This window comes from Odontesthes bonariensis, chromosome 10 (assembly GCF_027942865.1).
Source record: "Odontesthes bonariensis isolate fOdoBon6 chromosome 10, fOdoBon6.hap1, whole genome shotgun sequence".
Taxonomy (NCBI): domain Eukaryota; kingdom Metazoa; phylum Chordata; class Actinopteri; order Atheriniformes; family Atherinopsidae; genus Odontesthes; species Odontesthes bonariensis.
The window spans coordinates 10,519,254-10,534,609 of record NC_134515.1 but is presented as its reverse complement, the minus strand read 5'-3'; the positions used below and the strand labels follow the sequence as shown (position 1 = coordinate 10,534,609).

Here is a 15,356-nt window from a genome sequence, read left to right as displayed (position 1 = left end):
ATAAGTACCAGTTGATTCCAGTACTTTTAGGAGAAATGATATAATTAGTCTCACTAAATGGTGTCAAACACTGTCAAACTGCTGTTTTCTTGCAGGTCTTTCATCTTTAAGCTTAAAGATAAATTTTTAATGATAAAAATGAAAGCGGTAACCTGAGGGTAACGTGACTGCGGCATAAATAAACACAGCTATAGAAAAAAAGGGCGATATGACGAGATTTTTGACAACTAAATTATTAAAGTGATAACTCAACAATGAACAAATCCACCACATCTACACTAAGAAACAATTGTGCAAAAAAGACACATGTCCGCCTCTTTAAAAGGAATCTCTCATGAAAGCAAGCATTGAATCTAGACAAGAATCCACAACTTAAGTGCCCTAGTGATGGAGCTAAAAATCAAATATCCAATACATGTTCCCTTCCAGCAGGCGGTTGGGGAGGCTGCATTTGAGCTGTTGCTGCTGTGATGACAGAAACACAACAGTGGCCGTGTTATGATTCGTTCCTTTGAAGAGGATAACCAAACAGAAGGCGAGTGAACACACTGTAGCCAAGGCAGATGTTCATACAAGAGTCCTGACAGATACTTCATATAGTCACGGACAAGACAACTTTGATAGTTAGCAGACGCCCACAGCAGTATTAACGAAGGCTCTGAGGAGAGTTACTTGGCTCAAGCTTATCAAAAAGGAAAGAGGTTGAAAGTTGCAGGACAGTACAGGATAGTATCATATGCATGCATTAAACGAAAGAAATTACAATATGATTTGGATCATTTCCTTTTGAGATAAATAAGGTATTTTTTTCCATTTCATTTCATTTCATTTCAAACCAACTTAATGTGGTAAACAGCTTTTCACAACAGTCACTGGATTCAAAGTCTACCAGCTGCAAACAGTACAAACAACAAGTGAATGGAATAAAAAACTGAGAAGAGGTTGAAAACAGACAATGTAGCAAAAAGTCCTCCAGTCCATATGACTTCATATGTTGTTTGTTTAAAATCTTAAAATTGCAGTATATTATTTACAAAAAAAGGTTTCTGCTATTATATATCATTGCTTTGCTAAATTAATTGTTATGTTTTTATTACATTTAAATTATGGCTGGGCAACGATTAAAATGTATAATCTAATTAATCACATGATTTCCCTGATTAATCACAATTAATCGCATTTGTACGCAAAATCCAAAAATGAATTCAAAAGTAGTGTATAGCTTTTAGCATTTAGTTTTATTTTAAATGTGCTGCCATATGAATGAAAGTGCCATAACATTTGTTGTGCAAACACACTTTTAACATCAGCATCTTTTTGTAGTTTTTATGTAGAAGCCTCGCTCCACTGTCTGTTTCCTTGAATGACTTGCTGCTATCAGTTGTGTGTTTTGCCTTTAAGTGATATTTTAGACTGGAACTACTACGCTGAGAAGACAATTCAACTTGGCAGAGTTTACAGATGACTTTGGTTCTGTCGACTCCGCCGTCTGGAAGAACTTTAAAATGAAAATGACCGAGTAAAAGTTCCGTACCCTTCTCCATGTTTGGTGGATCCGACGATTACTTTCTTTTCCGGTTCCACAGCAGACAGCAGCAGACTTTTACAAAATAAAAGCCTGTGAGCAACAGACTTTTACAATAATAAAATAGATAATAAAACAGGGGTGGTCCGTGGCTTTTATTTGCTAAATTTCATATTCGTCCTAAATTTACACTCCAAACCTTATTGTATTTAAAGCACTCTTTTCATCCTATATACAAGAAGGTTATGTGAAGAATATAATTCAATTTAAGTCCTATATCTCAAGCTCTTATTTTTTTTTTTAAGGATCTCTAGTTTAAATTGTGAAATATATTATATTTTTGTACCTTTTGTCCTATCATAATGTAATATTTTACTGTTTGTATGTAGTGTTCAATTATGCAAAATAAAATTAAAAACAAAACAAACAAAAAATAAAATAAATTTAAGTTTAAGTTTGCAATATCCAACTTGACCACTAGAGGTCAGTTATTGTCAGACAGCATTTACTTTGACAGACAAAAAAAGTTTGTCCGAGCAGTTACACAACTTCAGTTTTTTGTCACTGTTTTCTTTCACTTGTTTGGTGATGTTTGAAAAAATTAAAAACATCTTGGTTGCAGTTAGGAAATATCATGTTTTTTTCCCTTCAAAACTAACAGATAGACTCTAAATGTTCGTATTTATACAAACACAAAGCAAAGCAATGAACCAAATGCAACCATTTGACCGTACAGTTTTATCATACTTCCAGGCATATGATTTATTTACAGTCACTAGATGGAACAATATTAACAGTTCCCTCCATCTCCAGGAGCAAAAAACACACACTGAAACCAACATTTCAGCCAAGCAGAAAAGTGCACTAATAATGCAAAAGTCATTCCCCATGAATGAATTGGTCAGTTTGTAGTTCAAACTCACCAGGCTGCACAAACAACACAACCCTATATATGCTACTCTTGCACAGCATGAGCCCACTTAATGCTGCAAAAGCAAACAAGCTAAATGGTAAACAGGCCAAGGTAAGTACACACACTGGCAACGGGCTTAAAACAAAACATCTAACATTTGAATATACTGGAAATATGGGCAATAACTGTGGCAAAGTACTTTACTTTTAGTTTGATCACATAGTCATACTTTAAACACACTTTTAACTATTTTGTCTGTACATGGTAGAAGGTTAATAGCACATGTTTAAAGAATTTTCTAGAAATCGTGTTTTCATCAGCCTGAACTGGTGTTAAATGTGTGCTAAGTGGGATTGTTATTCTTTTTTCAATCTAATGTTTTTCATCCACCTATTTCTAAACTTTTCGCTTTTATCATTGGTATAAAATTCTTGCATTGCAGGTGAATCCAGGGGCAAGGTCATCAGATCAGATTTCAGTGCCCCTGCCCGGTGGCACTTTAAAAGCTTTATATAACTATATTGAAACTGTGTTTATATCGCGTGGGAATCAAGACAACAAAAGAAAATTCAAGGTGGATATTGATAGAAGAGTATAAGAAAGAAATCCTATTTCTGACATGAAGTAAATGCAGGTATTCTGAAAGGACTGGCAGACAGCATGGTTGTGTGAGCCATTTAAACTTCAGAAGTCAGAACTTCTGAGTTCGCAGTGGTGAAAATCTTCTTTTTTCTTGACAAAGATCAATTTGGAAATGATATTGAAATTTGAATTTTGCATGACACATAAAACTGTAGCCAACAGCAAACAATAAGTGGCTGCGAAAATATACACTCTCAGAAATAGGGGTACAGTACGAGTCCTTTTTTGTCTCCTGAGGTAGGTACAATCTATACTAATGTACCCCCGAGGGTTAATTATTGTACCTAAAGGTACCTATATGTACCTTTTTGAGGGACCAAAAGGTACATATATGTGCTCAAGTGGTAAAAGGTTCATATATGTACCTTTTTTTCTACATGCTGGGGTACAATAGACAGTCTGTGTTAGGCTACTTCAGTATAAGGGTACAAAATTGCCACCAGAGGTACAAGATTGTAGCCTGACTACGTCATACTCACGATTCTAGTCAGAATGTGAGTCTGATACCGCTCAATAGAGATTTGAGTATGGGGCATGTTACAACCGAACCAGGAGAAAAAATGCCTCTTCGCTCAATTGGATAGACCTACAACCAATCAGAGCAACGTAGTATGTGACGTAGATTAAGCAACACACACTTGTTGTAGGAAGGACGGCAAAAACATCTTTTCTATCGATAAAAGCCTTTATCGCGTTCCTCTGTTCGTCTTTCAAAATGAATGCAATGTGGAGATCCTGTAGAACAGACTCGATGGCAGAATCTACACACCCTAGCTCTCCAGCGGCAGCCATGTTTGTTTCAAACGAAGTCAAACCAACCGCTCTTTAGTGACGTAGTCGATAATGTCCCTGTTGATCATCTGTCCATCATCGTATAAAGCCCGCCCTGGCAATCTGATTGGGTCGACCGATTCTTGGTCGGGCATAATGATTTCCCAACTGAGCAGACCCAGACCGAACTTCCCGACCAAAACTTTTATGGGCGGGGCTAAGTTCGGCTGGCATCCAGGCTAACAAGATTGGTCTCTGTAAGGTACAAACCACAAGGGTACAAAACTATACCTTCTGAGGGTACTGCCCCAGTGACAAGCCATCGTATCCCTAAAGGTACAATTCTGTACTTTATTTTCTGAGAGTGTACATACGCCAGTTGACAGAGGTTTTTGGCTGCAGTGCCACAACAGTAATGTTCTCACTAAATAAGTGAACGCCGCGTAAAGGACCTGATTGCAGCTGAAGCTGAACAGCGTCTACAGGCTGTTCAGAACACTGGAGGCCTTTGTGTGCAAGTGGTACTACCAAGTAATCAGGCAGGGACACAATAGCAGTGAGGTTGAACCTTTTCTCATTTCACTTCGCTTCTATCAACTACATCTGCAAAATTAGCACACTTTTACCAGTGCAAGACCTCTGCATGTTTTTTCACAGCACGGTGCTAATTAAAATGAAAGATACAGGACACGGAGCTAAATAATAATAACTACTCTACAGGATCTTTTGCCTCCAGACTTGTCAAGATATACATCACTTTATAGGAGGAAGATACAAAAACCTTAGTGGATTAATAAAGCCTTTATAAATAAATACGGTTTCCAGTCATTATCACAGGTATTACAATGTTAACTTCTAATTCTATCGTTCTACCTTGACTTGTATAGTGTTGGGAAAACATTTCATGACAATCCTGGTATATATGCAAGTAGAAGTGGACTGACTTAGGACAAAGAACACGGCTGTTTGGTTTTTTTTAGTCCCGGTCCATCAAAGAGTATCACTGTGAGTCAGTAATAGTTATTAGAATAATCAGTTGTTCAAATCAAAGCAAACGGGGCTGCAGCAAATGATTATTTAGGTAATGGGGTATTCTACTGAATGTCCCATCCATTAATTGAGAAACCGGATAAGAAATAAAGACAGGTGTCTTAACATGAACCATTCATTGGTTCATTATTCAGATAATAAAACGACTTAACTGCATGTCGAAAGAACAGAACCAGGAAGGGCATTAAAGTGCCATATTCATTTTTATCTTAAAAGAGCAGTTCTGGTGACATTTGAACAGAGATTAGGCACTTTTTTTTGTCCAACACAATAAACACTGAATCATTTGAAAAAAACACTGTAAAAACATTAGCATCCTTCTGTTCTCTGCTAGCATCCTTCCGCTAGCATCCTTCTGTTCTCTGCTAGCATCCTTCCGCTAGCATACTTCTGTTCTCTGCTAGCATCCTTCTGATCTCTGCTAGCTTCCTTCTGTTCTCTGCTAGCATACTTCTGTTCTCTGCTAGCATCCTTCTGATCTCTGCTAGCTTCCTTCTGTTCTCTGCTAGCATCCTTCTGTTCTCTGCTAGCATCCTTCTGTTCTCTGCTAGCTTCCTTCTGTTCTCTGCTAGCATCCTTCTGTTCTCTGCTAGCATTCTTCTGTTCTCTGTTAGCATCCTTCCACAAGCATCCTTCTGTTTTTCCGCTAGCATCCTTCTCAGCCAACAAGCCGACTGATTTCCATTAAAATGCTAACGTGAAATGTTCCCTTGTGTTCGTTCCACTCAGTGAACTGGCTGCTTTCTGCTGAGATGCTGTAGCATTGCCGTTGTGCTACTGTGCTAAGCTAATTCAGTTTTACAATAGACACACTGTTCAGTATTTTAGCTTTTCTGTGGTTTTAAAAAGTTCCAAACATTTTTCATCTTTATCTCTGATTTTTCTCATCATTGTTTTTTCTCCAGTTCCCTCAATCACGCCATCAAATCAAGCTAATTACAAAAGCAACACGCACACACGTTGTGTGACAGTAATAACTGTCCGTGTGATACAGGGCAGACATCCCAAGTCTCCCGGAAGTTCCGGGAGTCTCCCTGATATTGATAGTTAATCACAGATGCCCGCGAGTCGGATAAAATATCCCGAATTTTAGACTATGCGAGGGAGTGGGTTTTTTTTTTTCAAATGCAGGCACGAGACAGAGAGGGGTGTGAGAGGTTGCTTGTGAAACCTGTGCGTATCTGTCCAAAGCGATGCTCTGTTCAAGGTGACTGCTTGTCAGAGGGCGCGCTGATTGGTTTAGTCAGCAAAATAAGCCAATAACGTTCGGTGTGGGAGGGCTTTGATTTACTCTCTGACAGTCACCTAAGTTACTACTCAAAACTGTGCATCCTGCGAATTGGCAGAGGGTGAATCCTCGAGGAAAAAACAAAAATATAAGACTCATTTTACAGCAGAATATACTAAAGTATATCCATGTCTAATGAAGGTGAAGAATGATGACACCGTGGCGAGGTGCACTGTATGCAATAGTGACTTCAATATTTTTCGTTGGGTTCTTCACAAGGAGACACTTAGTAGGCGAGGAAGAAATCCCTTCTGACAAGACAAAGCAATTCTTCAAAGATGCCAGATCATTCTATGTCAAGAGCTTCCAAAAAGTAAAAGAAAAGTTCCCAGTGAGAGACCAAGTCTTGACAAATATGTCAGTTGTTAATCCAGAGGGCCAAGATGATGTGACACCAGAGCAGAGCAGATTTTGATTTTGGCAGAGAGATTCCCAAATGTAGTGACAGCAGAAGCAAAGGAACAACTACACTTGGAGGTGCTGGATTATACCTCAACCAATTTGGAGAAAGTCATTCCAAATTACAGGAATTTGTCAATTAATGAGTTCTGGGGGAAGCTATCAAAAGTCAAATCAGTCAGCACAGGTCAGGTCAGATTCAAAGAGCTCTGCCAACTAATGAAGCTGTTGCTGGTTCTGCCCAATTCCAATTGTGATGTGGAGAGAGCATTCAGTTTGGTGCGTCACATCAAAACAGAATTCTAAAATCAATAAGCATCTCCCTGAAATGAGTTTTTGGAACTTGGGATGTCTGTACAGGGCGACCACGGAGCAGAACATATTTGTGTCAATTAAATGATGCATTGAAGCAAATGATTTGCATCTGGGATTTTTGGGTACATTTTTCGGGTAATGGAGTTATTTGAGTTGCTCAAGGAATCGTTTCAGCCTTTAAAGTTAATACATGAACGAACATTTGGTGTCATAGCTCACTCAGCGTGCTTATCAAGTGCAGTTTAAAGTGATAGTTCGGAGTAGATTCAACCTGGGGTCATTTGAACCGTGACATCCAGCCAAGTAGCCCACCCTGTTTTTCCGACATTGGCTGAACATCAGCTGAGTTACTGAGTTATCCTGAATAGCTTAGTACAAGCACTAATGGAACCTGGCAGTATCTCCAAAATTACCACACTAAAATCACATGCCATGACACCAAACTTCTACAGTAGTACAAATATGGTCTGTACTCACAAAACGATCCATTTTGAAGTTTGTACATAGTCCAGGAGTTTATTATTATCAACACAAGCCTGATAGCTTTTCTGCTGCTAAAGCTGCGTCGACGTCACTTCCTTGATCTGGGAGCTTCAAAGTAAGATGAGGGTTGATCTACTACTGTAGACAACAAAGTATATGCTATATTCTACATGAATTTTTATGTTGTAGAGTTGTGAATTTATTTTATCAATGGAGAAATTGAGCAGCCTTGCTTTGTTGTCTACAGTAGTAGATCAACCCTCATCTTACTTTGAAGCTCCCAGATCAAGTAAGTGACATCAACGCAGCTTTAGCAGCAGAGAAGCTATTAGGCTTGTGTTGATAATAATACACTCCTGGACTATGTACAAACTTCAAAATGCATCATTTTGTGAGTACAGACCATATTTGTACTACTGTAGAAGTTTGGTGTCATGGCATGTGATTTTAGTGTGGTAATTTTGGAGATACTGCCAGGGTCTGTTAGCGCTTGTACTAAGCTATTCGGTATAACTCAGTAACTCAGCTGATGTTCAGCCAATATCGAAAAAACTTAGGGTGGGCTACTTGGCTGGATGTCACGGTTCAAATGACCCTAGGGTGAATCTACTCCGAACTATCACTTTAAGAAATTGGGCTGCTGCTGCCGCAGCTCACAGCGTATCATTGCTCTTGATGTTGGTGAAAGTTTGCATCTGTTCATTTTAGTTGATTTTAGTAGCTTTGAGTAACAATTTGCTAAAAACTTTGAAAAAAGTGTCACATTCAAGCTTGCCATTTAACTAAATTAGGTCCATCTACCTCAAAAATAGAGATGACTGATAGGCACATTACCAAATATTTGCCCTTAAATATTAATATTAAGAGCTTTGAGTTTAAAGTGGAGAGTCAAAAACAACTTGTTGAAATGATAACATGTTTGCAACCCATCAGTCCACCTCTGAAGGTTTTCAGAAGTTTAAAGTTATTCCAGTCCTGCTGCATTATTTATGTTTGACATTTAGAGTACAGTTTAAATAACTGAAATTCTCACCCAGAGTTCAAGCCGCGCTCCTCCAAATAATCTACAAAGGACCACCTGCCCCTCCTCCTCCTCACTCCTTGACCTCTTCATCATTCCCCTTCACTTAAGATTTTTCATGCATCTACACACAGTGTCACACACCCAAATGCACCTTTCTCTCCCCACAAAGTTACTTACTGTTATGTGTGTGGGTCCCTCACTGCAGCAGGACGCCACCTGAACCGGCTTAGAAAAAAATCATTCATACAAAGTACAGATTCTTCACAATGTGGAGTTATTTGGAAGTTTCCTCCTTGTCATAAAACACGGTCTTAACTCCTGTATCAATTGAGAAGACGTTTTCTTGGTTGTTGGAAAGTACGCTCGTCTGGGATTAGACATAAACTCAATCAAATCGTGGAAAAATAATATTTGTTTGCCTCGTCACTGCTCAGTCATGAATAAAGAGGAAGAAAGACATGGAGGGATATCAAAAGATGAAACACAGGACTGAGTAGATGTTAATCATGATGACTGTAGCGATCACACAAAAGCTCGAGTTCTCTTTGTACTTCGCTTGAATGTTTAGATAACTTTGGCCAAATCATGTCCACTTTTCTTTGTCTCACTACCAAGAAGTCAGTTGCTTCTTTAATAATGCCAAACATCAGAGATGGAACCAAGTCACACATGTGCAAGTCTCAAGTCTTAGCTTTCAAGTCTCAAGTAAGCCCCAAGTAATTTTTTCTTGGGCAAGTCAAGTCAAAGTAAAGTCACCTTATTATTGCAATTTTACCTGCAGAATCTGATCTTAATAAAGTGAAAAGACAAGATATAAGTAACTGTCAGTAAACATCATTGGCCAATGTGTCCAACCTGTCCACCCCGTATCATATCAAGCTAACGTTAGCTGACCACCGACTAGGCTAACAGGTTAATATTAGCTTATTTGACAAGCACTTACTGGTCAGAATGGATCTTCAAATGACGAACAAAGTTCAAAGTTATGCTAGATGCTTAACACTCAAGTCATCGTGTCTCAAGTCAAGTCAAGTGCCGAGTCTTTAACTTCCAAGTCTGAGTCGAGTCTCAAGTCTTTTATTTTATGTCAAGTCAAGTCACAAGTCATCAAAACAGCAATTCGAGTCGACTTGAGTCCAAGTCACAGTGACTTGAGTCCAAGTCACAGTGACTTGAGTCCCCATCTCTGCCAAACAATGTGTACTAAACCGTGAGAGACTGGCCTAATCATTGGTGTGACCTACGACCTGCAGAGGAGCTACATTCATCTCGGGGAGTGTTGGGGATGGCTTTGAGAAACGACCCAATTTCAGTAGGATAGAGCTGCTGTGTACAGAAGATGGAAAAAGCATGTATGTGTGCGTTTCTCACTTAATTACCCACACTACAGCCAGTGACTCATGGATTCTTTACAATAAGCCACATCCTAATTACCCTGCTAACACTCGACATGATTTGCATGTAGCTGTGAGCCTCATTAAGCCACGAATGTCTCCGGCTGAATTCAGATCATTTTAGCCCAAGCTGTGTGGTCTTCATTCATTTATTTGATTTATTTACTACTAAATGTAATTCTTAATTCTATGGCGCTCCTGTCAAACTGCTAATGACATCTCTACTCCTGTTGTGTTGTAACAGTTTGATGCTCATGATGTAATCATGTCAGCAAGGACAAAAATCTCATGATAGGAGTTGGTGAATGGCTTTAAACTTCTTGTCTGTCAAGTTTGAGTTTATAGGTTCAAGTCCAGTCCTTCACAATCTTTTCTACCTTCACTACACTTCTGCAATTACCTACTTTTCTGGTTTGGTCCCACTTGCAAATGGTTATGGTTAGGACTTACATATACATGTTCAGGATTTGAGTTAATCTTCGTGATTAGGTTTAGATTATTAGGGTTAGAAAACTATTGTCCCAGACTACACTGTATAATACTCATTGGTCACAGTTCCTTTAACATGATGCAACACTGCCTTCAACACAAAGACATAATTTAAATATTCATATCAATTGTTATATAAAGGGGAACTATACAAGCTGTATGCTGCTAACAAGATCCTTCTGGAACATCATAATGTGGCACTGGATGCAGTTGTATGCATACATTTAAAAATGAAAAAATAAATTGCACAGGAAGTGAGGAAATAACAAAGTAAGACTTTAAAAGTATTAACAACAAAGTTAGCCTTTTGGTTCACATTGTATAAACCGGGAAAGAAAGTAGCCTATAACTATAATAATGTATATTTGAGCACAAAGCCAGCCTGGGTCCAATATAACTCTATTTAAACTATCCAGTAAACCTTTTCCTATAAAGGAAAAGGCAACAAATGTATATTTGAGAAACTGTCAATTACTTGGCAATTCTGCTGAAAACAATGAAAGAACAATAAGTGGATGGAACAATGCCCAGAGATTTATGCTCAGTAAATCAGATTTTGGATGAAGTTCCGCCATAAAAACCCAAAGGAACCAGGAGACCAGTCGGGAGACACTTGTAGCATCATCCCACATTCATCCACCGTCTCACAGCTGTTTCTGACCTTTTTTCTTATTTAGAATTCCGTGAGGTTTAGGCTCAACGGATCTAAAGCGGATGCTTTAGTGGGAGATGGAAAACAATGCAGAACAACTCTTCGGTAGGATTAACGTTCATATCCTGAATCTATCAATAAAAATATAAAAGAAATACCCTGCAAGCGTGCCCTTACTTGTTTAAATGGCAAATATCAATGCGCACAAACAGGAAAAGCCTTGAGACGCAGCTGCGCGTAAAGCTTGCATCCTGTAGGTTAAAGCCTTATTTACGCGCTGCAGGACACGTCTTTTTTTTTAATAAATCATCTCTCCCACCAGCTTCGTGTCCTGTTTGTGCACTCTAGAGTCTCAGATCTGTGGAGGCATATTTAAAATGTTCCTTTTAATCCCTCTCGGTGCGTAAACGCAACAGCGGGGACGTCGGCGTAAATCTTCCAAATAAATCAGCAGCAAGACACTTTTTTTTTATACCCACCTGGAGTACAGTCTTCATGGTGACAGGAGAAACGATAGCGGTGCAAATCTTCTCGCCATTACGCGTCACTTGGCCCATGATGAAAAGCATCGGAGTGGCGAGCGCGAAGGACGCGAGCCACATGGCGCTGATGAGCTTCTTGGTGCGGCTCCGGGACATGATGCTCTTGGCTTTGAACGGGTGGCAGATGGCCATGTAGCGCTCCACGCTCAGGCTTGCGATGTTGAGCGCGGTAGCATAAGAGCAGCTGTCCCGGAGGAAGTAGTAGCCCCTGCACACAGCGTCCCCGAACACCCACGGGTGATGGAACCAGATGAAGTTGTACAGCTCGATTGGCATGGAGAGGATGAGAATGAGGAGGTCCGACACGGCCAGGCTGGCCAGGTGGTAGTGCACGGTACTCTGAAGGTTTTTCAGGGTCTTTTTGGTCAGCAGGGTGTAAAGAGTGATGGAGTTACCAAGAGAGCCCACGGCGAACAGAGACACGTAGATGATAGTAACAATCACCTTAGAGTAAATGTCCGTGTTGACTTCCAGGTCTTCCTCCTCCTCTGTTTTAGGAGCGGCCGTGTCGTTTCCAAACGGAAACAGTGAACTATTCCCAAAAAGTCTCTGAGCCAGCGCGCCAAAGTTGCGCTCTGAGAGCGTGAAGTTTAAATCCATGATGTTTTTACATGCGAGGCATGGGAATAGAGCATGTGAGTGTTCGAACTGGATGCTCTTGAGTTGACTTTCTCTAGAAGAAAACGGGATCGGTCTGTGAAAGTGGGCGCAGAGCAGCTTTTATATTTGGCACAACAGGAGGCGTGCTTGCTATTGGCGCTGCGTGGATGACGCACGGACAGTCAGTGAATGGACCCCTTGCCATTTCACCTTGGAAACATATAGTTTGACAGACAAACAACTCGAGAATCGCTGGCTTCTAATTGCAAGAACCTTTTTCTTTTCTATTCTCCCTGCGAGGTGGCGTATCTGTTCTTTCCTCTGTCAGTTAGGGACAAGCAATACACAACGTTAAGTGACAGCTGGAGACCTCAACATAACGTGTCTGATTATGTCTGTGTCTTCATTGCTAAAGAGCCACTCACGGTGCAGAAAAATATCATCGCTCGATGGGCAGGGAGGAAATTATGCTCTAATGGTTAGTTGACCAGAACTACCACTACTGAAACCAGTGTTGCAAAGCAGCCTAATGGCGCACAAACACGCAGGCGACATCCTTCCACATTGTTTAACACAAAGCGGTGCGTCTAATGATTCTAACGTTTATTATATGGTATAGAGCTTAATTTCTTTCACTGGGTCTGTCCCTGCTGTGAGCTCACCATTAAGTTCATATATTTTATGCACATTCACTCACACATTTACAGTAAGCCATATATTTCTGTGTCCTGCAGTATAATATCTTGCTGGCGACTCAAAAACTGATTTTTCACACTGTGAGGAAATGTTTTTGCCTTTGCCTGCGGGGCCAATTTCTCTTCCAGAGTTAATTCTGTTTGGCTAACCGGTTGTGAGAAATGTGCAGGGATATTTAAAATAACTGACGTCTCCTTAGTGGGGTCTGTTTCAGTAGTTACTTTCAGCCTTCACTGTGTGACATACCCCAAATTCCCTGTCTGTTGTGGGGCTTCAGTCTTTGGGTTAAAGATGAAGAGAAGTGTGTGTTTGCATTTCTTCCCTTCTTTTGGTACCATTTAAACTGTGTAAAGTGGATTGGATTTGTAGAAAAAAATCTTGAAGTCTTTCTTTTTAGTTTTTTTATGAGTGTGATGATTCCCAGTAAAACTGCTTAAATAATGTTCTTTTAATGAGTCTGCAAGCAGCGGACAGCAGGTGTCCATCCATCTGATTTTTGTGTTTGACTAAAAAAAGCGAGCCACAAAGCCAAAATGAAAAATAAACATGGATATCAAGCTGTTAAACGGGGGGATTGAATGACTCTCTGTAGTTAATCACCATTAAATGCAATCCATTATCGAGTGAGCCTCTCCCTTTTAGTAGACGGCTTTGTGGGTAACTTAGTTGTGAGGTAGATGCTGTGAGAAGTGGACACAGAGCACAACCTGCCTGCAGCTGAGAAATGCATGCAAACCGAGGTAATTAGATTACTTATGATAGGGCATCAAGTGTCCAGATGGGCCAAGGTTTCAGAATAACTGTGAATGTTGTTTACTATGTTTTCACAGTCTGAAAAAGAAAGATCTGGTTCCTGCAAAGTTAGGGCTCCATCTCTGTGTCCCTCTTCATCTCTGCAGAGTTGGTGCACATAATAAAAATGAGTCATCAGATACAGCTGAGCTACAGTAAAGGTCACTGTCCCGGTGTTGCAGTTTCACCATCAGATAAAGGAAACGCTGCCAATCAGCTGCTGGAAGCTGATGTGTTGTGGTTTGTCATGGAGCAGAGCACAGTGCAGTTTCTACACATGGGAAAAACACAAAGTTACTTCCCTTCCCTTCAGATTTCTCTTAACTTAAATCAAAGGATATGTCAAAAATGTAGTATTTACTTAAAGTAAGATGTGTTTACCATTAAATCAACTAATCTTCTGTGTCAGTACAGACTGTGTTTGCATGTTTATCTGCATACATGAGATAAGATCTAGCCAAAATCAAAACTCACTGAATTTTCAGCCAATTTTCAAACCATTTGGTTTGTTTGAAAGACAAGACTTGCAACACTGATAGTGGGATAATTTGTTTCATCAGAGATGAGCTGTCGTGCCAGAAACTCCTCATTTAATGGCTGCCATGTTGCAATTTTGTTTATGGATTCTTAAACAAGAGCTGCTGCGTTGAGAAAACGGTTTACTTTAATTCGATGTGCTTTGGCTCACTGAGGAGTGTTGCTGCACTTACACCATCCATTTGGTTGGCAGCCAGATCAGTTGAAACTGCAGAGAAAAGAAAAGGAAGCATCTGGTCATGTTTCGGTGCACCAACACACAAAGCAAGTAGAATGTTATTTCAGCAGCAGTTTGGTAGTCTTCATAAAACAGGAGAGAAAATGGTTCACGATGGTGTCATCAGCAGAAAGCAGCAGAGAAACAGAATCAGGACAGAATCGGTCAGTGTAGGAGCCTCGGTCCTATTTGGGTTTGATATTTGGATAGCTATTTGAGTTTACATGTTGAAATATGGTTTACGTTAATTGTAATAAAAAAGGAGCTATTTACAGTATTTGTAGACAGATAATTCATTTAATAAGTTAACAGTTTAATTCAGGTCATTTATGTGTGCATTATTTAAAAAGTTTAAAAATTGCGTACACTGCCTTTAATTTGTTGTTAATCTCGGGAGAGTTTGGTTACCGGAGTCATTATGGTCAGGCGGCTTAGAGTGGAGCCACACAGTTTTTTGACCTTTCTCTCTCTCTGTCACTTTCTTTGTTTTTTCTCTCACCTTTTTTATTTTCTCATATTGGATCATTGCTGTACCATTCTTTATGTTTTTTGGAAGTAAATTGAGGAGCAAAAGAGGATCTTGAGGAGTTTTTATTTTGTCGTGGACGTGGATGCCGAGAGAGAAGAGCGTCAAGCTAATGGCTTCATTAAGGAACCTACAGTCAGAAAGAGGTAGACGATCTTAGAAAAGTTTGTTGATCTTTTATCAGTAGAACTGTAAAGACATAACAACAGTGGCGTTGTCGTGAAAAGCGTGTTCTTTAGATTCTGTTCAGATCCTGTGGGAGAGGTGGACGAATCCGAGTCGGGGAGAAAACCTGTTCTTTTCAGCACTGTAGCCAGTCTGTAAAAGAGTCCCAGCTCTGCTGAGCCAGGTATTCCTTTAACTCTCAGCAGTGATGATTTCATGAGCCTCTTTATCAATAAAATTGTTTCTATCAGAGAGAAGATTGATGGAGTCCTTCCCACTATTATCAGTGATGTATCATCAAGTACAGCAGCTTTAGAAGTATCTTTATCACCTGAT

At 39.8% G+C, this 15,356-nt stretch overlaps 1 protein-coding gene across 1 annotated transcript in view; it reads right to left on the bottom strand.

Annotated features, from left to right (window-relative positions):
• ntsr1 (neurotensin receptor 1 (high affinity)) overlaps positions 1–12,168 on the bottom strand; it is a 58,223-nt gene extending 46,055 nt beyond the window's left edge. The window contains exon 1 of the mRNA XM_075476214.1: positions 11,425–12,168. Coding sequence (XP_075332329.1) covers positions 11,425–12,087 — 663 coding nt within the window. The 5' untranslated portion in view covers positions 12,088–12,168. The remainder of the gene's footprint in view (positions 1–11,424) is intronic.
• Positions 12,169–15,356: the final 3,188 nt, after the last annotated feature.